Raw genomic sequence first — 22069 nt, forward strand, 5'->3', positions numbered from 1 at the left:
CATTATGGTAGAAAGTCATTAGTTCGAATCCATTAGGTCGACATGCTAAAAGGTCGACATGACTCTAGGTCGACATGGGAAAATGTCGACATGATTCTAGTTCGAAAGGTCATTAGTTCGACAGGTCATTAGTTCGACAAGGTCATTAGTTCGACATTGTCTATGTCGACATTCACAAGGTCGACATGGAGTTTTTCACTGTTTTTTGAGCCAACATGTGCCGACAGGCGGTATTTCATGCCCTACCATCCACTAGGGCGTGGTGGGAGAATAAAATAGTGTGCCGAGCGTAGCGAGGCACCGTGCCCGACGCATTGCGAGCGCAGCGAGCGATGCGAGGGGATGCAGTGCACTTTAAACTGTGTCCATGTCGACTGTGTTGACATTCAGGTAAAAAAAACAGTGAAAAACCCCATGTCGACCTTGTGAATGTCAACATAGACAATGTCGAACTAATGACCTTGTCGAACTAATGACCTGTCGAACTAATGACCTTTCGACCTAGAATCATGTCGACCTTTTCCCATGTCGACCTAGAATCATGTCGACCTTTTAGCATGTCGACCTAATGGATTCGACCTAATGACTTTCTACCATAATGCAATAGACCAAATGATCCCAACCCATATAAACCACTGCCACCCTGATAATTGCTTCAGTGTCCTGTCCCCTGATGCAACTATCCGTATTAACCATGTACTTGTGCTGTAATTTGTTTTGTGTTTGCTCATAACTATGCTCTGTAAAGCGCTGCGGAATTTGTATGCACTATATAAGAAACTGTTAATAAATAAATGATATTATATTTATATATATAAATATATATATATATTTATATTTATATTATTATTTAAGGCAGGGCTGACCCAGGTTCAGTGTAAATGGTGCAGACCCAGGTCCGACCCAGGTCAAAGTGCTGTGTAAATGGGGTATAAAGCAGGGTCAGACCCTGGATACTCCAGCATTCAAAGACCAGGGTCCGACCAGGGTTTTTGGTGTAAAAGGGGTATAAGAGTCCCACATGTACGGCAGCAGGTCCACAAGTAAATGCCAATTCACGTGGCCACTAAGACATTGCAATAAGGGGACGTTCTCCTCCGCTCATATTCATTCCATTTTACGAAGCCCGGTGTGTGATTTTAGAGATGTTATTTATGGTCATTATGTTTGTTTCATTGCTCTTTCCACCACATCCCACAAACGACACCATGAGTAATGTGCTTCCTATAGATAGGAATATGTGGTATGAGGACACAAATAACACTGCAACATAATTCAATTTAAAGTCAAATAAATTGAAGACAAGTCTTTAAAAAAAAAAAAAATCTATAGCTTGGTATTCGGTTTCTGTCAGAACCTCCATAAGTCTGTCTATACATCATGTAACTTAACGGGGCCTACACCCGGGGCTATGAGATCTGACTAGGTCGCTTAGAAAATGCCCCTACATTGCTCCAGTCAGGGCCAGTGTCCTCCCCGAAGAACAGTGCTGGCACATTGCTGTTCGCTGAGCGATCTGGACAATTTAGCATCGCTTAGATTGCTCAGCAAAATCTCCCTGTGTGTAGGCCCCTTTTTAGACATGGTAAACGGAGTTGGTTGTTTTACCAGATGTGGTACAAGGAATATGCACCATCACAATGTGGGTTGAATGTCTTCAGACAGCAGAACCCCCCCCCCCCCCCAAAAAAAAAATCGATGTCACTGTGGTTCCAGATTAAAGGGTCCACATCTTCTAGACCAGGGCTGGGCAACACCGGCCCTCTAGATGTTAGTGAACTACACATCCCAGGATGCTTTGCATTCGTTTTGCTATGTGGCCATGCTGAAACTGATGCAAGGCATGCTGGGATGTGTAGTTCATCAACATCTGGAGGGCCGGTGTTGCCCAGCCCTGGTCTAGACAGAGAGTTCATTTATTTTTATTTATTTAAGAACAGTCTCTTATATAGCGCAGTATATTCCAATTGCGCTTTACAATAGAAGACAGTGATACAACAAACTGGGTGTTTACAGACAGTCAAAGGTATGAGGGCCCTGCTCGCAAGCTTACAATCTAATAATAGGTCCAAATCAAAACGTTTGACATGCACAAGGTTGACATTAACATAACATCGACGTACAGTCGATATTGACAAAACTTGACACAAGCAAAAGCACAAGCAGGTCAGCTTTTTCTGCCGACCTATTGACCGTCTATCTAGACCAGGCATGTCCAAACGATGGCCCTCCGGCTGTTGTGAAACTACAAGTCCCATCATGCCTTGCCACAGTTGTGCTATTAGGCATGATGGGACTTGTAGTTTCACAACAGCTGGAGGGCCATCGTTTGGACATGCCTGATCTAGACATTGTCGACCGATCACTGCATGTGTGTAATCATATACGGACTTCCATCGGAATTCACTTCTCCGGACAGCATTTGTGTAAGGGTCGTATCAAGGTAATTTGGCAGCATAGGTTATAATTGCTCAGCATTCCAGCTTTTATGACGGGAGCCAAGAAACATTATACACCACATCCTAATCTACAATACAATACAAGGTTTTATTTCAGACCCAAAACGATGAACCCAAAACAAACAGCCTGCTGACTTCTTCAGTAGCCATAAAAACGTATATGTGCGAAGCGGAGCAGGTGCAGACGTTAACCTCTACTAACCTAAATACACAAGGTGCCCCACTCGCTAAGGGTCCGTGGCTCCTTGACATTTGCAAAGCCTTTCCCTTCCAGAAGAAAGGGCAGCAAATCAATCAAGTGTCACAGCAGCGAAATGGTCAATTGGCGTTACTTTCTGTCCCCCTCAGCATTTTATGGCCCTTGAATTATTCATGATTATTTCCCAGAGCAAGACGTGGAGGGAATAGACTTTTAGAGGAAACTGGACTGGAGGGTACCCTCTCGCTGACCCACAGAGGGAGGGGTTTGGGGGGACACAGACAGAGGTGGGGAGGAGGTCACAGCAGGAGGCAGAAAAAGCAATTAGCATATTTGTAATCAAGGTGATTTGGAATCAATTAACCAAATGCCTTAAGCGGCCTTAAAGTGTTCAAGAAACACTGACCCTGCCAATCCCATTAGAGGAGCTGAAGTCTGCTGAAACATGCCAGCCATGCAATCCTGAGGGTGATTAACGATGTCCCGATAGGGGCAAGCATCGGACATTGATAACGCTCCTGAATACGGGATAAAGCCGGCAAACCGGAATGTTCCATGGAATGGCCTGGGAAGCGACTGTAGCACGTGCTGTTCCTGCAGCAGCTCCTCTGCCTGTCCAGCTTTCCAATGCCATTTATTATTGCCGCAGGAATTCATTATTGAACAGTTTGACGCAGGAAACAAAGCGATTCTAGTGTGTGGCTTCTGCAACTTGTGGCCTACAGCTGCTATCAAGCAAACGTGTTTGCAGCCGAACAGCGGCTGTGGATCTCTAACAAGCAGCTGTAGACATAGCTATCATGTAAGGCAGTATTACAGTGTAAGGTCCTGATAAGTGTATTTAAAGGTATGCCACATAAAATTTGCTTGTGCAATAGTCCTGCAGCGCCAATGGCAGGGTACGGAATAGGGGTAGGACCGGAATAGGGGTAGGGCCTAGATAGAGGATGGCGATAGGGGCAGGGCCTGGAGCAGGCAGAATATGGACCGGTTCTGTCTCAACACGCATCTTGATCTTCGGAGGACAGAAAAAGACAGAGACATGGATGCACCGTGTATCTCTCAGCATAAAACCATTTCAACACCATCAGTTCATTACCATTCAATTGTGGCAAACATCGGAATGGCGCCATCGTATAGTAAAAACACTACCGTCACACGTAAGCCATTGATGGTCGTAAACATCAACCATAGTTGTCCATCTCTAGCTCCCAGTGCACCAATAGCCACAGCAGGATATAATATGCTGCTGGCGTTGGGATGGTGGTGACGGGGAGCATTCCGTAACACAGTTAGCTGTTCTTGCATTGGAATTTCTCCACTTTACATTCTATGACGGAACCCACCGTGCTTAAGTGCGGGGACAGAATGGTCATGAAAATGCAATAAACTTCCATACGAAGCAAGATCAGGAACTTTTTGCCCAACCAGTACCGACACTACTTGGATGCGGTTTCTAATGCCAGTACAATGCTGGCAACAGAGCAAAAATGGAAAAGATATATTAGGCTTGCTTGTCTCAATTGAAATGCATTATTAATAGGAGTTTTCATTGAACTTACTGATGTTCCTTTCAGGACTGCAAGTCTTTATTGCTAAATCTTTCCTTGTCTATGAGACATACCGTAATTTCCTGCTGTCTACCGTGGTCTAGTGATGGGTAAACTGTACCCTCAATCACTGAAGGACAAGTCCCTATATAAATAGAAAAGGTCTCACCTTCTCCATTGTCATTATGTTATGGTCCTCAAACCTCTCATTGTTCTAGAAGATTAAGGAGTAGGGAGTAGCGTGACATTCACTCAACCTGTAGTTTGCATGTTCCCGAAACATTCATAGTCACAATGCCCAACCCCATATTACTGCAAATACTGCTGTGCGCAAGCAGCCGCAGCCCTGGCGCCTATGCCATCGGCACAGTTTTGTACGGTTATGTACATAGATTATATAGTTTATTTTTGCTGCCGTTCGGCTCAACCTTTGTAAGATTGCTGCCAAATCTGCTTAATTAGCCACACTTTCCAACCACTCCCTAATAATACCTCCAGTCACGTCCTGCCAATCACTTGGCAATGAAATCCTCATTGAGAGCAGGATTGCAGCGGCACCTTGGCGCATTGCAATCGCAGAACACGTGCAATATACACTGAGCGATCCGTGCTTCATTTTCTAAGCGATCTAGTGAGATCTCTTAGAAATAGCCCTCATATCGCGCCGTGTGTATGCCGTATTACTCCCGCCATTTGTATGCCGTCATGCCTTGGCTGGGCTCATGAAACTCATGTTTAAAAATTCCAGTTATCAAATATAAGGAGGTAGTGCAGACCACAGATTTATATTGCATACACACGGTTTGATTCCGTTTCCGATTAGATTTGGCCTATTCGACCTGTTTTAACGTTTTTTTTTTCTACTCCTTTTCGATTTTCACTATTTTCCATTCGATTTACTATTCGCTGTGCATTTGTGTGCATTCAATATCCAGGCAGGAGATTGAAATTAACCACTTGAGTGGTATTCCCGGAAGTGTTCCGGGCGTGCCACTAAGATGAAGGTGTGCTCCAGTGGAGCCTGCACCTGTGCACCATTGGCACATCACCTCTCCGGGCACCCCCCAGTGGCTGATCTCCCCTCCCATCACTCCACTTCACCTCTCCGGCGATTGTACGCTGGAGCTCCCCTGCCCTAGCCGCCATCAGTTCTAGTGAGCAGACGGATGGAGATATTCGGGGGGACTCGGGATTTCAGGCGCCCGAGACCTCCCGAGCCACCTCCGAGCCTGCCACCTGTTATGAACGGCGGCTGGGGCAGCGGCAGGGCCCAGGAGCTCCAGCGTATGATCGCCGGAGCAGAGATGAGGGGGAGCGCCAGGTGGCTCACAGCACTGTGGTGGGTTTTGCTGCCCTGGTAGGTTTGTCCTGCCCCAACAAAACCCACCACTCAAGGGGTTAAGGGCGGGATTCTCTAAAATCCGCAGCCCTCTTCGCCGGCCACCGCATTTCTAATGACCGCATATTCTCTAAAATATGCGGTCATTAACGCAAGGGACAGCTCTTGCGGTAAGAGCTGTCCCTTGCGATGCGGCGCCGTTGCTGGACTTCCGAGTCTATGACCCGGGAGTCCGTCTGCGCATGCGTAGACCACCGCTCCGGCCGCGGGGCATGCTGGGAGGGATCCGTGACGGATCCCTCACACGCCGCTGCGGTAAGAAGCCCATAGGCTTCTGCAGGGAACCGCCAGCTTTTGCTGGCGATTCCCTCCGCAGCGGTGACACTGCAGAGGGGGGTTAGAGAATACAGAAATGCGTTAAAAACCCCGATAACGGGGTTTTTACTGCATTTCTGTAATAGAGAATCTCGCCCTAAATCTGGATCGAATCGAATGCAGCATTGAACACATTAGATTTGCAGGATCTGTTTTTGACTTACCTGCCGAGACGTTTTTTTCTATTCGATTTCCACTACATTGGAACGCGCATTGGGATTGCATCTGCATCGAATGCTAATAAAAACAGGTTCACACTGGAGCTACATTGGCCGGACATGTTGTTTGCAGCAGAATCGGGACACCAGATCGGGCATATAGCTCAGTGTATGTCCCACATGCGGATATTCCTGGTCGCTCGCGGCGTCATCCAGTTGTCTGTACTGCAATAATGCTCGCGACCAAGTTCTATGTAAATGATCTGTCGCTCCATCGCTCATACAGAGGGGCATTATTCAGATCTGATCGCAGTACAAATTTGTTTGGAAAATGGGCAAAACCATGTGCACTGCAGGTGGGGCAGATGTAACATGTGCAGAGAGAGTTAGATTTGGGTGAGTTATGTTTCTGTGCAGGGTAAATACTGGCTGCATTATTTTTACACTGCAATTTAGATTTCAGTTTCAGCAAACCCCACCCAAATCTAACTCTCTCAGCACATGTTCCATCTGCCCCACCTGCAGTGCACGTGGTTTTGCCTATTTTCCAAACAAATTTGTACTGAGCTCAGATCTGAATAAGGCCCATAGATCTAATGTGTTCCCAGGATCCGATATGTCGGACTGTTGTGAAAACATTGCTTGATCATTTCTATTATGTGTAATACATTTACATACACATATTTAATACAGAATTCAGGGTCTAATTCAGGCCTGTAATCACGGCCTAGCAAACAGGTAGACACCCCCTGCCTGAACCCCCCCTGCATGAATCCCAGTGCAGAGAGATAGTATTGGGTTGCTGGTGAAGGAAGGCAAGGGCCCAGGCAGCTGCAAGCATACCCACCAAGCATCTCAGTCTCATCCAGCAGCCAAACAGTTACTGCGGCTCCTATAAAACTACCAAGTTTAAAAGACACTCCCCCCCCCCACATAAAATATGAGCGGAGGAGACATATAAATAAAGAGTAAAAGCCCTCTCAGCCTCTCTCCATCCTTTAACGAGCTCCCAGCAGCTGCAGGGATTATACTGAGCCGCACAGATCAATAAGGAAACCAATCACCCTAACCCTGCTGCCTCCCACCTCCGAAAATAAAATCCGATAAATGGTGCGGGGAGGCGGGAGCGCCGACAGTTCACGGAGGAAGTGATGGAGTCTGATTATGCCCTAGAGCGTCCGCAAGGAGCTAAAGACCCCCCCAGTATGTGTTTGTGTGATCATTGTCCCCGTGAGCATTTGTGTGTGTGTGTGCGCGCGCGCAAGTGTGGTTCATAGTGCATTAGGATCTGCTTAGCAGCCAATGAATCATTTGAATGGGATACCTTTTTATGGGGTGAGGGGATAGGGAGGTGAGGTCACAGCACCTCCATTCTTCTTTCGAATGTATATGAGGGTAAAACTAATTTCTAGAAGTCATAGGCAAAACCATGATTGCCACTTTTTTTTAAAAAATGTCCTAGTTCGGCCAGAGTGTTAATGAATAAAAGCCGCCTTATACCCAATCTAAAGACACTGGGCCTTATTCTAGTTCACTCTTTCTGACAAAATCCTTCTTAGATGGACAAAACCATGTGCACCGCAGGTGGGGCAGATGTAAAATGTGCAGAGAGAATTAGATTTGGGTGAGTAATTTTGTTTCTGTGCAGGGTAAATACTGGCTGCTTTATTTTTACACTGCAATATAGATCTCACTTTGAAGTAAAACCCCACCCAAATCTAATTCTCTCTGCGCAAGTTACATCTGCCCCACCTGCAGTGCACATGGTTTTGTCCATCTAAGAAGGATTTTGTCAGAAAGAGTGAACTAGAATAAGGCCCACTGTTGGCTTAAAACCACATAGCAGGAGTTATTCTACACCATGGATATACAGCTCCTACTAGACTCCCATAGCTGGGACCGCACACCGTGCCGTTGGCTGATACCTCAGTCACCAAATGCCAGGACAACACCTCCGTGAGGGCAAAGAACGGAGATCAGGAGAACATAGCGTATCAGCAGGACATGCCCCTACGTGTTTTGTCTCAGACTTTGTCAGAGGGCGTGTGTTCAACTTTGTATTATCCCCGTGCATACTATATTTTTTTGATAAAAGTGGACACAGTTGCTGTGACCCGCTCTGTAGTGATGTGGTGACTGATACCTAGTACAAGCCTATAGGAGTATAAGATTTATCCTATGCAGGAGTGCAAACCTCTGTATAACCTGGGAGGTTACACGCAGACAAAAAAATAAGACTACGAGCCGGCTTCTGAATTGGATGTAAAACAATCTTGGGTGTTATTGGTGGCTCCTAGTTTTTTAGGTAGTTCCCAGCACCCCCACAAGAAGTGACCAGATCTCCTGCATCCTGCCAGATTCCTAGTAAAGGGGGTATGATAGGGAGGTAATACCTCCCGGGAAGGTGGGCAAGTCTCCCGCTTTCTGGTGATATCCCCCGCTCCCCCCTTGCCCGCTGGTTTAATTACCGTAAATTGCGGGTCTGCGGTGAGGGGCGGGGCTTAAATGCTGTGATCGCTGCATTTAAGCCCCGCTCCCTCTCCGCGGCCAGCGAATCACAGCGGTTTCCAGCATGGGGGCGGGGCCAAGTGATGTCAGCCTTGCCTCTTTAGAGGTTAAATCTAAAGTAGGCAAGTATGCTACAGCCACCTTGTCCTAGGACCAATCATGATGGCAGGACTGTGTGTGTAATAAAGTATTAATTATGGGCATAGCTGGATTGGATAAGGGGGCCCTCCTCTTTGCACAGCTAGTAGACCTAGGACCAGTCCTGTCAACATTCACACTATAGACAGAGACAGAATGTCGACAGACAATTTTAGGATAACGCTGGGGTTATGGTTAGTTAACAATTAAAAAAAAAAATTGTCGACATACACAATGCGGACATTCTATTAATGACCATGTTGACATTTAGACAGTGCCAACATTCTCCCAGATAGCAGTGATGTGCCTCCAAGTGTTATTACGTTTGTCATACTGGTGTACAGGAGCCCGCTGGTGTCAGTGCAGTATCAGACATCTATCACTCGCAGCTAGAGGGCACAAGAACAGCATTATAAGTGTGCAAGGGGACTGTAGTGCTTCCTTTCAACCCATCACCTCTGTGCAGCGGGATAAGAGAAGGTGACACCCCGTAAAAAGACCTGGTAAGACGCAGCAATCTGAGTCAGCACAGGCTAAAAGGATCGCTTTTATGGACATGACAGCTGTGGGAGGGACGCGTAGAGCCCACACTATTCCTATACAGCAAGGGAAAGCTGCATAAGCCCCTTTCGTCACCGTGCAGCTTATTGGGGCAGAATGACCCCCGTGAGGATAAGACGGTAGGATTAGGGTCAGGATTTACCGATAGGCACCTGAAGGAAGTGTCTTTTAACCCTATAGAGGAGAATGCATTTGACTGTCGGAGATCTGAGTGTATGATTGAGCACCGTTACTAACAGGTGGTGTGCTGGAACATTCCGCTGTACAAACTACAAGGAGATTATGGATAAAAGCCATGTGCAGGGAAATGACTGGCGATACCCATAATTTACAGTTTGTCATAAGGAAACTGACCTTTTATGTTATTCCCCTCACGTTGCTGCCTGAAATTGCTTCCTCAGGCTGCCTCATTATTCAGTAAGCATCAGGGGGAAGTTCATTGCTAAGGGTCAGTATTAGAGTTCCAGGTGCACTGGTAGCACATAGACAGAGGATTCTGCAAACTGGCATCTGGGCAGAGACATTGGAGGACAATTACTAAGATGGGAGATCTATGGGCAACCAATCAGAATCTACTTGTTGTTTATTAAGCACATTCTATAATAGATTGTACCCAATGGGTTGCCATAGCAACATCCCATCTGAAATAGTACTCCCATATAATACCCCTTTCACACAGAAAATACAATAAGGGAATTACCCTGGTCTAGGAGGGTAGATCCGGTTTTTTTTTTTCTGTCTGAAAGGGTCAAAAGGATCTAAAATGCCTGGGCTTCGACCCTGGAATTTACCAGGGTTTTTCCAGGATCTTAATTTAAAAAAAAAACCCGGGTCGCCGGCTGTCTGAAAGGGTGACCTGGGTTTTTTAAGGATTATTACACAGGGAAAGGCTCTGACTGGGTCTCCTGGCGGGGTGCTGGCTGATTGGTTGTGAATATGGGTCTCTCTGATTGGCTGGGCGGGGGTGGCACTATCCTTTGAGGTCATTAGGGAGCTGCAGAAAGGACAACATGGCCCACTGTAAAGAGCAAGAGCTGCTGGCAGTGAGAGGGGAGGAGGAGATCCGGAAACAAATGACTGGGGCAGTGAAAGATGGCCCCTTTTCATGACCTCATCTCTGTGTGCCTTTAAAACTGTCCTTTTCTTATGACACACAGGCGTATATTTATATGACACACATCCCCGTGCGTTATGGCAGGGGATAGCGCTTCCCCTGATCTATGACACCCGCTATGCGGGTGTTTAACACGCAGTGGTGTGAGGCAGGAGGTAAAAGCACAGGGACAATATTTTAAACTGCCTCCTACCTAATGTATGAACGGTCGTGTAAATGATGCGCTGTCAGCAGGAGGAGGGAGTTAGGTTTTTGGTGCGGTGTGAAAGGGGGTCAGAGCATTTAGCTAAATCTTACCCGGGTATTTTGTATCGTTTTGGGGGGTTTCTGTCTTATCGTTGTATGAGTTACTTTCCCCTATTATCTTCAAACTGCTGTCCCTTGTATTCGGAGTGGCGGATCAGGATGTTAATGTATGCGTGCGGTACATTGGGAGAAGCAGACCACAATACACACCGCTTAGTTATATATATAGCACACATATATTCAGCAGCGCTTTACAGAGAATATTTTTCTATTCACATCAGCCCCTGCCCCAGTGGAGCTTACAATCTATATTACCTACCACATGCACATACATTCATGTTAGGGTTAATGTTGTTGGCAGCCAATTAACCAGACTGTATATTTTTGGATTGTGGTAGGAAACCCACACGAGCACAGGTAGAGTATACAAATACCACACACACAGTTATGGCCATTGATGCGTCTTATATTGAGAGCTAATATATATCTACGAAAAGATCATTTTGCACATGCATATATGGAGTGGAAGTTTTTGGGCTTAGGGGATGACGATTGTCCCACTTTAAAAGATACAAGTACGCTAGACTTAACGCTGGACGATTCTTGCGAAGCATGAAAGTCAAAACACAGACATGGAGGCGAAAGGATACAGGTGCGTCTTTGCACATGGGGCATATCTAATCCAATCCTAAACCAGTTTTAGCTCCCAAATAATAATAAAGGTTTATTCAAATATTTCCCAATTCCGCCTTTTTACAGCCATATCCTTTTATGGGAACTTAGAGGGGTACTAATGGATTATTTTACGATCAAATGTACTCTAAAAACAATAGAAAATACCCTTATTTAGAGGACACTCTCTCACTGGGGACGAGTTAATTTTTTAATTAAATAGTTTTTTAACGGGCCTGGTGGAAACACTAGGAGCCAAAGTAGCCAAGATACCGAAGCTCACAGCTCTCAGAATGTAATTCACGAGAAGCCCTCTTCAGACATAAAAGGCCGCCATGCCCCTGCTGATTCACACAAGAGGTGGACAGATTAGAATGGTGTGAAATTGGCCTCGGCGTCAGGCGCCTCTGCTGTAATGCAGATTTCCGGGACTGCAATGATAAGTAACCCTGTGAATCCATCCATTCTGCCTGAAGCAGCAAAGACTGCTGGGACTGTACGTGTTACAGTCCTCTAAAAACTTAAAAAAAAAAAAAAACACCTTTATTTATTGCTATACAATTATGAAAACATATATGCAGCACTTACTTATAGAAAAAAAGACCTATTACAGCTGCTTCATCCAAAACCTCAAATCCTCTGTGCTCCTCAGCTTCAAATATAAAAATGCCTAGTCATGAACAGGATACCAACAGCATAAAGTTACCATATAAAATGCAGCAATAACCTAAATGATGTATGAGGGTACAGGAAGAGGTGCTAATTGGTTATGGGGGGGGGGGGGGGGGGGAAACAAAGATTGCCATGCACAAAAATATAACATTGCAGACCCTCTGGTAATTTGAAGGCAACAAGTTCCTTTTGTAAAGGTATGTGCCATATAAAGAACAATGGGGCAGATGAATTAAGCCAGTTGAATGTGATAGGTGATAATGCATCAGCCAATCAGCTGTTTGAAAAAAGAAAGTTAAGATTTGAATGGCTGTTGTATTGTCTCCTCCCACTTTACAACTTTACCAGGATTAATACATCTGCCCCAGTGATATTAATAAATAATAATGCGCACTTGGCTGCTATGGGTTATTCAAGCTTCAACTAGCTTTATTTGTAACTCAGCATTTAAGCAAATCAAACAAAGTGCATGCACAGGATGGAAATAAAGATCTCAGGATTGAAAAAAAAAAAAAAAGCCAAAGGGCTCTCCTGTTAGGCTGCCATATTTGTGACATCAAGTGATCACACAGACCACGTGCTATTGCGGAGCCAGCAAATTACATTTGAAAATCTCTGAAAGAATGACGCGGATAATGGGCTCATATAGAAAAGACGAATAAAAGTTTGGTACCTGCAAGAGTTGTCTTGGAAGGAGATATTTAAGTCCCAATGTGCCCGTATCCTGTTGATAGATAAACAGAACCATTAATTCACACGCATCTTATGGCACAGATCACAATAATAATAATAATAAAGATAGCTGAGGCAACAAGTTTGGCCTACCTCTGTCCCCCCCCCCCCTTATTTGAAACTAGTCCCATCCAAGTATTTGTATACCACATTGCATCATTGACATACAGTACTGTTCCCTATCCATCCATCCCAGAAAATGGCGATATTCATTCTAAAATACCCCATGGCGCAAGTCATTGGTTTCTAGTGAATTCATAGGCGTATATTCTAGTTCAGCCCACACAAGCAGAGTGGAAAGAGAGGGGTTCCAGGCAGTGTCAACCTAACCTGGGAGGCGGTCTCAGCCTAACCAAGGGCGGTGGCCTCAGCCTAACCCAGGGAGGTCTCCGTTAGAGCAAAAAAACTGTTTACTGTTACAAGTTACAAAGGGACGTGGTTCAAAGCTGTTGCAAATTCATTGATACATTTCACAATGACGGCTCTAAAAGGGTTTCATATTGATCTGGGCCTGAATTAACTAAACCTTGATCCAGGTTTCAGGGATAGTCAATAGGTTAAACTAGAGATCAACCTGGTGCTTGGATAGGAGACGTTCCCAGAATTCCTCAGAGAGTGAACAAAAACATATGTACTACAAAGCGGTGGGCAGAAGGTGTACCGGAACACATAGAAAACATTAACCTTAATAGAACAATGTTTTACGGAACTTGCTCAGGCACCGCCTCTCAGCGGCCTGCTGATCACATCTAGGTACTCTGCAGGCACTACGCCTGGAACGGTATTATGTCTAGGAAGAGGTGCACACAGAGTGCAGTGCTCTGAGGTCCTTGTTTGTTCAACTGGAAACTAGAACATACAGGTCACACTATAACCAAAACTTGAAGCCGTTGATACAACAACTACTGGGTGTGAATTCAATAGACAGGCACTGTCTAGACACTGAAGATCTATCAGCCGGATCCGCAACTACGAAGATAATGATTTTTAATTTAGGAATGAAACAATACAAAAGTAATCGAGTTGGTTGAACCAGAGAATGAAAATACACAATGTAGGGATTTTCCCGCAACACGCTGCGATTATGGGCTTCAATGCAGACTGGCATTTTTGTGCATGTAGCCTTTATAGACTAATGAAAGGAAAAAGCGCATCGTAAGGCCCATACACACTTAGCGACTTTCAGCTGAAAGCGGCTCAAAATAGCACGTTTGTATGGCCCGGCGATGAGGCAAGCCGCTCACCTGCTGGTCCCTGGGGTTGTTTGGAAACAATGTCTGTAGTAGATAATGTTAACATGGGGGTCTATGCCTTGGAGAGTTCTAAAGTTCCAACCAATCAGCTCCGGTCATTTTTCAAACATAGGGGCATGAGTATGGAATACTGTCATGGGGAAGAAGGGGTTTCAGTACACGTTATGTGCACTAATACCGTTGGCTAGTAGCTATCTTCAAAGCTCAGTACGTTGACCTTATGGTTAGAAAGTTGGCATCCAGGGGTGTCAATTCCAGGCAATGTGTTATGTGCCTAAAATGTTTATTCATAGATATATTTTATTTACACATTAAGGATTCTTTAGGGTATTAATATGGCATTAATATAATGCAAATAACAGATATGGCTGCACACGTGCCACCTTCTCTCCAGGTGAAAGGTACCTGCCTCAGCACTCCAAGCATCTGCTAGGGACAAAGCACTATGCCTGGCTTACAGGGCTTTCATTGAGAAAGCAGCCAAGCATTCCCTGGGCTGAACAAGAAACATCCAGCCCTCTGTGATACCTTAATGAGAGACGGTCAGACAGAGCAAGCAGGGAGCGGAAGGGACTAAGAGGAAAGTGGGATTAGGAGGAAAGGCTTGAGGCAGAGGGAATGGATTTAACAGGAGGAGGGGGGGGGGGGGGGTCATAGCCAGCAAATCTCACTGTATAAGCAGCTGCGTGTCCCTTATTACCCCTCCACACTGTGATAAACACTGATTCATTTGCACCAATGGAGGTGAACATTTCATGCAAATTACCATAGAATAAACTTTTTGCAACTGAACAATTACCAGTGGACTGCACATTCAACGCTGGCACAGTTCCCACAATTGGCAACTGGTCTGCAAGTGTTCACAGAGAGCTTTCATTCACAAGCGATTGGCAGGAAGCGGCCATTTTCTGAGAGGAACCCAGAATGTCACAAAAAAAAACCACAAGTGTGTTGGGACAGTTTTTGTGGGAATGCAGCAGCCACTGACATCTCCAGCATCTCCGTTGTGGTGCCATTCTGAGCGACCATAGGCTCATTCGGTAAGACGGTGTTTCCTGGATCTGCGTCTATGCTGCGTATGTGAAAGCGGTTGTGGGCAGCTGAAAAGGCTTCGGCGGGCGTCTCCACAGAAATGCCATCGAGTCCCATAATACATAAACCATATCAGTTTTTCTGTATGAGCAGTGTTTTGACTCTAAAGCAGACCCTGCTCATTCTATCTAGCACACACACAAATATATACAAACACACAACTATTTTTTATATAAAATAAAAAATATTCTAATATAACACTACATGCGTGTGTATGATTAATGACGATACCACGCCAGGTGGGCACGACACATAATACACCCTTGGGAAAAGCCGAGGTGGATGTGATGGGAATAAAATTGCATTGCAGCAGGCCCCGTCACTTTCCATCTATCAATTTCCTCACGTTGGGAAGCTGTGCGGAGCTGCGGGTCTGCTTGCTATATATAGAGATGTTCACTGGTACATTCTGTACTTGTCCCGTTTGCAGGAGAGAGAGGCGAGCGCTGCTATTCTGCACTCAGCTAGACAACCTTGTAAACAGCGCTAGGATTGAGCTAATGGGATTTTACAATGTTCGGAGACAAACTTATATACAAGGACGTTACATTAGCTCCTGGTGATATGATCCTTTCAGATAATGGAGTATAACTCCATCCTGGTTAAGCCCCTGCTTCCTGCTCTGGAGTGGTCTGAGTGGTATTTAGCCTACTGATTCACCAGAAGCTAGGCACTCCGAGTGTATACCCCACTTGGGAGTGCCTCAGTGTTGTCCCTGGTTCCTGGTGTATTGCTAGGCCAAGTTTTTAGGAATACTGGGGCAGATGTATGAAGCCTGGCACAGTGGTGATAAAGGGATGATAAAGTGAAAGGTGGTAACGCACCGGCCAATCAACTCCTGTCATTTTTCAAACACAGCTGATTGGCTGGTGCATTATCATCGTCCACTTGATCACTTTGCCAGGCCTATAACAGCATGCAAGTTACAGGCCCTAAATGAGAGACCATAATGACTAAATCATTCATCGGTTTATTTTGCTTTGCGGTTTGTATTAGGTAAATGCCAATGCCAAAATGTGATGTGTTTTATGTTATGACATGTGTATTTACATTTTGCCAATACCTGTATAATGCTTGCTTTGCATCATTGTACTAGGGATGGCCATCGTTGCCTTTGCCATCGATGGTTGCCATCGATGGCAAAAGGTGCAACTGACCATAGATGGTGTATAAGTATGCAATGGATGACCATCAATGTAAGTATGCAATGGATTGAAAGATTGGCCTGTGGGCCAATCAAAATGTGGGGGCAGGGCTTCACGTGTGTTGGGGGCGGAGCTACGCTCCGTGTCCTGGCCCCTTGATGAAAAAATAAAAATGAAACTATTCAGTTAAGCCTGACATCGATGGTGGGAAACCGTCTGGTTCTCCCCCATCGATGTAAAAACTATTCGACATCGGCCATAAACCGATGATCGATGGCCATCCCTACATTGTACCCAACACGTAGGTCTCACTGGTGAATTAATAACAGTCTCTGCATTAACACTATTACCTTACCATATACCGTTATTGCACATTTCCATACCCGTTATTACAGGACAGATGCTAAAGTAATAAGGCTAGAAGGCCGCACACGCCGGCGAGGGGGTTAAATGGCGGGGATAGCAGAAAACAAGCGTCCCTCGACATTTAAACCCCCCCCCCCCCCCCCCGCGCTGGCCTTCACCCTATTCAACGTTTCAGGGGAATCCTCGCTGTCGGAGGAAGGTGAGGATTCCCCCAAACAGCGGGGCTCACAGCTAATGCAGGGAGCCTGCTGAATTTAGCCACGAGCCTCCCTGAGTTGAGACCAGTAGCCCGCCAGTAAGGTGCAGGAAGAGTGTAGGAGTGTGTGTGTGTGTGTGTGTGTGTGTGTGTGTGTGTGGTTCATTGCCGTAGCTCATCTCCAGTAACTACTTTGGGATCATATTCGTCATAGCAGGCTATGGGGATGAGGAAAACCTACACTAAAAAAGACCCCAGGGGAAATCAGTACTTTACAAAGTGGTGACAAGGGGGCTTATTCTGATTCACTCGGAAAGGCACAATCACTCTCTAATGGACAAAGCCATGTGCACTGCAGGTGGGGCTGATGTTACATGTGCAGAGAGAGTTCGATTTGGGTGGGGGGGGGGGGTGTACTTCAAACTGATATCTATATTGCAGTCTAAAAATAAAGCAGCCAGTATTTACCCTGCACAGAAACAATAAAACACCCAAATCTAACTCTCTCTGCACATGTTACATCTGCCCCACCTGCAGTGCACATGGTTTTGTCCATTAGAGAGTGATTGTACCTATCCGAGTGAATCAGAATAACCCCTAAAGTCCCTTAATAGACCTCTAAAGCTTTTTTAGATGAACAGTGAGCAAGCAGCAAGGAAGCAGGTTAAGATGACACCAGTTGCATCTAAACCCCCATATTTTTCACCTGTTTCCTCTGCAGGCGGCCACACGTCTCGCTTCCCTCTTCCACTTTACAGTCAGGAAAGGTGACGTTATCTGTTCTCACTCTACAGACAGTGACCATTTCCTGACCAGAGAAACCCCTAGGCCTGGGTAGGACTTCCTGAGCGCTGGCAGGCAGGCAGACAGCCTCTTTTTTTGTGCTCCAGGAAACTACTATGGGCTCACACTAGAAACGGCCGCCAGAAAACGTTAGAAGACTCTGCTTTACCGCAGACCAAACAGAAAGTTAGTCAGTAATAAAGGTGAACATTAAACGCCCCAGCTCATAAATCAAACATTAAAGCAGCAGAGAAAGGTGTTAGGAGTTTGCCGTTTGGACCTGCAAGGTGTTAGCAGGGATTTGTGTCAGATCCCCGATGTGTAATAACCTTTTCCCTACTGTATGTACCTGGCATTCATATTGTCCTGCACTGCGGAATATCAATAATATAGAGAGGTTTACGCGTTTTTATATTGGTGAGCTGACAGGCTTCACTCCAGATAGAGACCGCTGGGCTCTCTGTGGTTACTTTCTATGAAACTAGCTAGCCCTGTTCCCGGGAAAATCATAGAACAACAGAGAGGAAGGAGTACTTTGTGTTGGAATTGACTGCACAGCAAGATCCGCGAGTGCAGCTACTGCCATAGGGCTAAGTAGTGCAGGGGTCTTTCAGTTGCTTGGTAACGGGAGAGCCCAATTTATGCCCAGGACTGGCACTACTTCATTTTCAGGAAGTGACTGGAAGCTGTGTGTATTCAGCACTCACATAAAACCATTTATGAACCACAATTTTACGTCTGGGTCGACATTTGAATTCTAAAGCGACAAGCTCATAGAATCCGGAGCACGAACAAAAGCACAAAAACCGAAGCTGGAACATGGGCCTCATGTCTGGGCTGCTCTATCCCCTTCCCCAATGACCTGAGGTGGTCTACTGGGCATTCATGGACTGCAGCCCTGGCTGAGGAAAGTGCCAGAGGAACCTCACAGCAATTTTTGATAAATGAAGTCCATAGCGAACAGTGGCTAATGCCATCTAAAGATGACGTTTGCTGTGGGGGGGGAAATTTGGTCAATACTTTGCATTCCAGAGCTTGGTAAAATAGAACCGCTTTGTAGCCTCCTTTCTATGGGGGGGGGCTGAGATTCCCGATGCAAACGAAGGGGCCACGGAATAGATGGAGACCTCTTCTGTTGCCAATTCTTCATTTAATGTGAGCTAATCATTGTTATATTGTGGCTCAAGATCTATATATCAGAGGTCAGCATTTTCCAGTGTAATTGGCCTCATATCATCATGGAAAGCATCATTTTCACCATGTCTAATGACATACGTATTATCTTGTATGGGGGATGAAAGGGTGTAACAGGACAACGCCACCCAGTGGTCAAACGGTCATGAAGAAGGCACAGCTTTTGAATTTAATATCTCGTCAGAGTAACTGTAACCAAAGCATCGCTCTGCAGCATTAGAAAACTGTTCAATGCACTAAAGACCGCAGCCAGCATTTCCATCCCACATTCAGTGCTATTGTCCAAGTTTTGCAATGGAAATAAATTAAAACGTTTACCGATGCCACGTTGGTTCCTAATATCAACTTCAAGGCTGTAGCTGTACTGCGCCATGCGCGGCTCGCCACACGCTGAAGGAATGACAGCCTGAAAATGGCAGAGCAAATCCCTTCATTATCAGCCGCTGCGGAGACTGAGGAGTCATTTATCAGAATTATTCCTCGCACTTCCTCAGCAGCCCAGAAAAAAAAATGAAGGTTGTCTGCGCTTCCTAGTCTCCGGTTTCCTGATAATGCTTCAATTCCACCCGGATTAACTGCTCGGCAGCACAATTTATATACCCCCAGAGTCAGGTTATCCTCCGATAAGGAGTGAGATGCCATCAGGCAATATGAATGGCAAAGCCAAGGCATGCTGGAATTGTGCAGGATATCTGACGGAGACCAGTTTACACCTAAATAACCAGAAATTGTATATCCTAGATCAGTGACGTCAAACTCATTGCCCTCCAGCTGTTGTGGAACTACACATCCCAGCATGCCTTGCCATAGTTCCCTAATAGCAAAACTGTGGCAAGGCATGATGGGGCTTGTAGTTTCACCACAGCTGGAGGGCCAATGTTTGGACATGCCTGTCCTAGATGGACTGGACAATGGGGAAAAGTAGGAGTACTAATGTATTTCAAATGATAAAATGATCAAATGAACAGCAAACTCTCAATAGGTTGACATGAGGATTTAGCGCCAAAAGTGTGTTTATTGTGACAAAGGGGGTTATTTTGGTTCACTCTTTCTGACAAAATGCTTCTTAGATGCACAAAACCATGTGCACTGCAGGTGGGGTAGATGTTACTTGTGCAGAGAGAATTAGATTTGGGTGGGGTTTTACTTCAAAGTGAGATCTATATTGCAGTGTAAAAATAAAGCAGCCAGTATTTACCCTGCACAGAAACAAAATAACTCACCCAAATCGAATTCTCTCTGCACATTTTACATCTGCCCCCCCTGCAGTGCACATGGTTTTGTCCATCTAAAGGTGCATACACACGGGGCAATATGATCGCTGGCAATATATTACTAGCAATATATTGCTCAGCAATCATATTGCTCACTGTCTAGTTTTCATCTGCGACCAGATGGTCGCAGATGAAAATGTCACACTGCCGGGAGAAGAGGCAGGGGATGTCGCTGGTCGCAGGAGCATGCTCCTGCGACCAGCGGCCATTCAGGGCCTAAAAACGGGAGCACGCACCCGGCGATTTATCGCTGGTGCACACTCCAATCACTGGCAATATGGTCGCTCAGCGACCATATTTCCAGCGATATTTACGATAATCGCCCTCCTGTGTACGCACCATTAGAAGGATTTGGTCAGAAAGAGTGAACTAGAATAAGGCCCAGACTCACAATTTGTGAAGAAAATGGTGAAAGCCCAGAGATGAAAGGGGTAAAGCAGCATCAGAACCACAGACATATTTAAACACGGTGAGCTGAACTACCAGTATGTAGCCCCCTTGGTTCTTGTAATTGGATATACACCCGTCCCCTTTATATCTGAAGAGGCAGCAAAGTGGCAGCTCAGACACTTAAAGCTCAGACTGGCTGGATCATGTTAATGCAGGTTGGGAACAGAGGAGAGGGATAGCAAAAGTCTAAAGAGAAGGGGGCAGATGTGACTGCAGCTCTGGTAAGGACCATCTGTTCTGTCTGGCAGGATCCGATAACACCCTGGCATTAGCCCAGACCCAAAGACTAGCCAGATACCATCCATGTTCCTGTGATACCTAGCGTTAGACCACAGCAGAGTCCTCCATACCAACACGATTAGAAAACAACAAAAATGCTTAATTGATAGATTGTATATAGATTTATCTCACAATTTCCTAAAAATACATTGCGGGAATATACAACAGCGACGTTTAAGAGCCAGATATAACAAAAATGAATTGTTATTGCATTTTCCTGTCCGATTTCCTTATCCTGCACGGAATGACGGCCTAGAGCATAACTTCTAGAATGATAGATCGGCCTGCAGAGCCTGTAACACCGCTGGGGACATCCGTCATGTGTCAAGCTGTGTCCCATGTCACATTTTATATACTAGGTGCGACCCGGTGTTCAGCAACCTCATTACTTATGGTTACGGCATCTTTCTCCGGGGAGATGGCAATGATGCATTGGAGTCACAGGATGTATGCATCACAATGGTGAATATAAGCAATAAATAAAATGGACGGGATGCAGTCAATATCCCGACGGTCCAAATCCCAACAAGGACAAAATCCCGACATTTAAAATCCCGACTAGGTCAAAATACAGAGAAATAGAATGTACAGGTGAAAAAGTCAACATGACGCAAGGTCGACATGGGTTTTTCACTGTTTTTTGACCCGACATGTGCCAACAGGCGGTATTTCATGCCCTACCATCCACTAGGGCGTGGTGGGAGAATAAAATAGTGTGCCCGAAGCATTACAAGCGAAGCAAGGGGCTGCGGTTCACTTCCAACTGTGTCCATGTCGACTGTCGACATTCGGGTAAAAAAAACAATGAATAAACCCAGGTCGACCTCCCGGCTGACAGTCATGTTGACTTTTTCACCTGTACATTCTATTTGTCGGTATTTTAACCTTGTCGGGATTTTGTCCTTGTCGGGATTCTGTATGTCGGGATTTTGTCCTTGTCGGGATTCTATATGTCAGGATTTTGTCCTTGTCTGTATTTTGACCCATTCGGGATTTTGACAGTGGGGATTTCATACCGAATCCAAAATGAACAGGGTAATACAGTATTTACTATATAACAATGTTTCCATCTTTAGTTTACGTGCCTCAACCATCCACTTATTATAAAACTACAAGCTTCCCTTGCATAGGGTGAGTTTCTCGCTCAGTGAAATTGAAATGAGCTGTTTTGGGCACAGCAATAAGGCAGCTGGTGCCATAAAATGCAGAACCGGATCCAAATTTCAGCAACGTGTTGCAGCCTACAGCTCTCGGATAACCAGTGCTTGGAATGATGAATGAATAAGATGTACCTGTGCATACAGTAGGTGGAGG

At 45.5% G+C, this 22069-nt stretch overlaps 1 protein-coding gene across 3 annotated transcripts in view; it reads right to left on the reverse strand.

The window, feature by feature from the left end:
* SAMD11 (sterile alpha motif domain containing 11) overlaps nt 1-22069 on the reverse strand; it is a 160307-nt gene that overhangs the window by 66876 nt on the left and 71362 nt on the right. For all 3 annotated transcript variants that reach the window (XM_083163284.1, XM_083163283.1, XM_083163285.1), the window contains exon 4: nt 12665-12715. In XM_083163284.1, the coding sequence (XP_083019410.1) occupies nt 12665-12715 (51 nt within the window). The remainder of the gene's footprint in view (nt 1-12664; nt 12716-22069) is intronic.

The sequence above is a fragment of the Crinia signifera genome, chromosome 19 (genome assembly GCF_055691185.1).
Source record: "Crinia signifera chromosome 19, ASM5569118v1, whole genome shotgun sequence".
Classification (NCBI taxonomy): domain Eukaryota; kingdom Metazoa; phylum Chordata; class Amphibia; order Anura; family Myobatrachidae; genus Crinia; species Crinia signifera.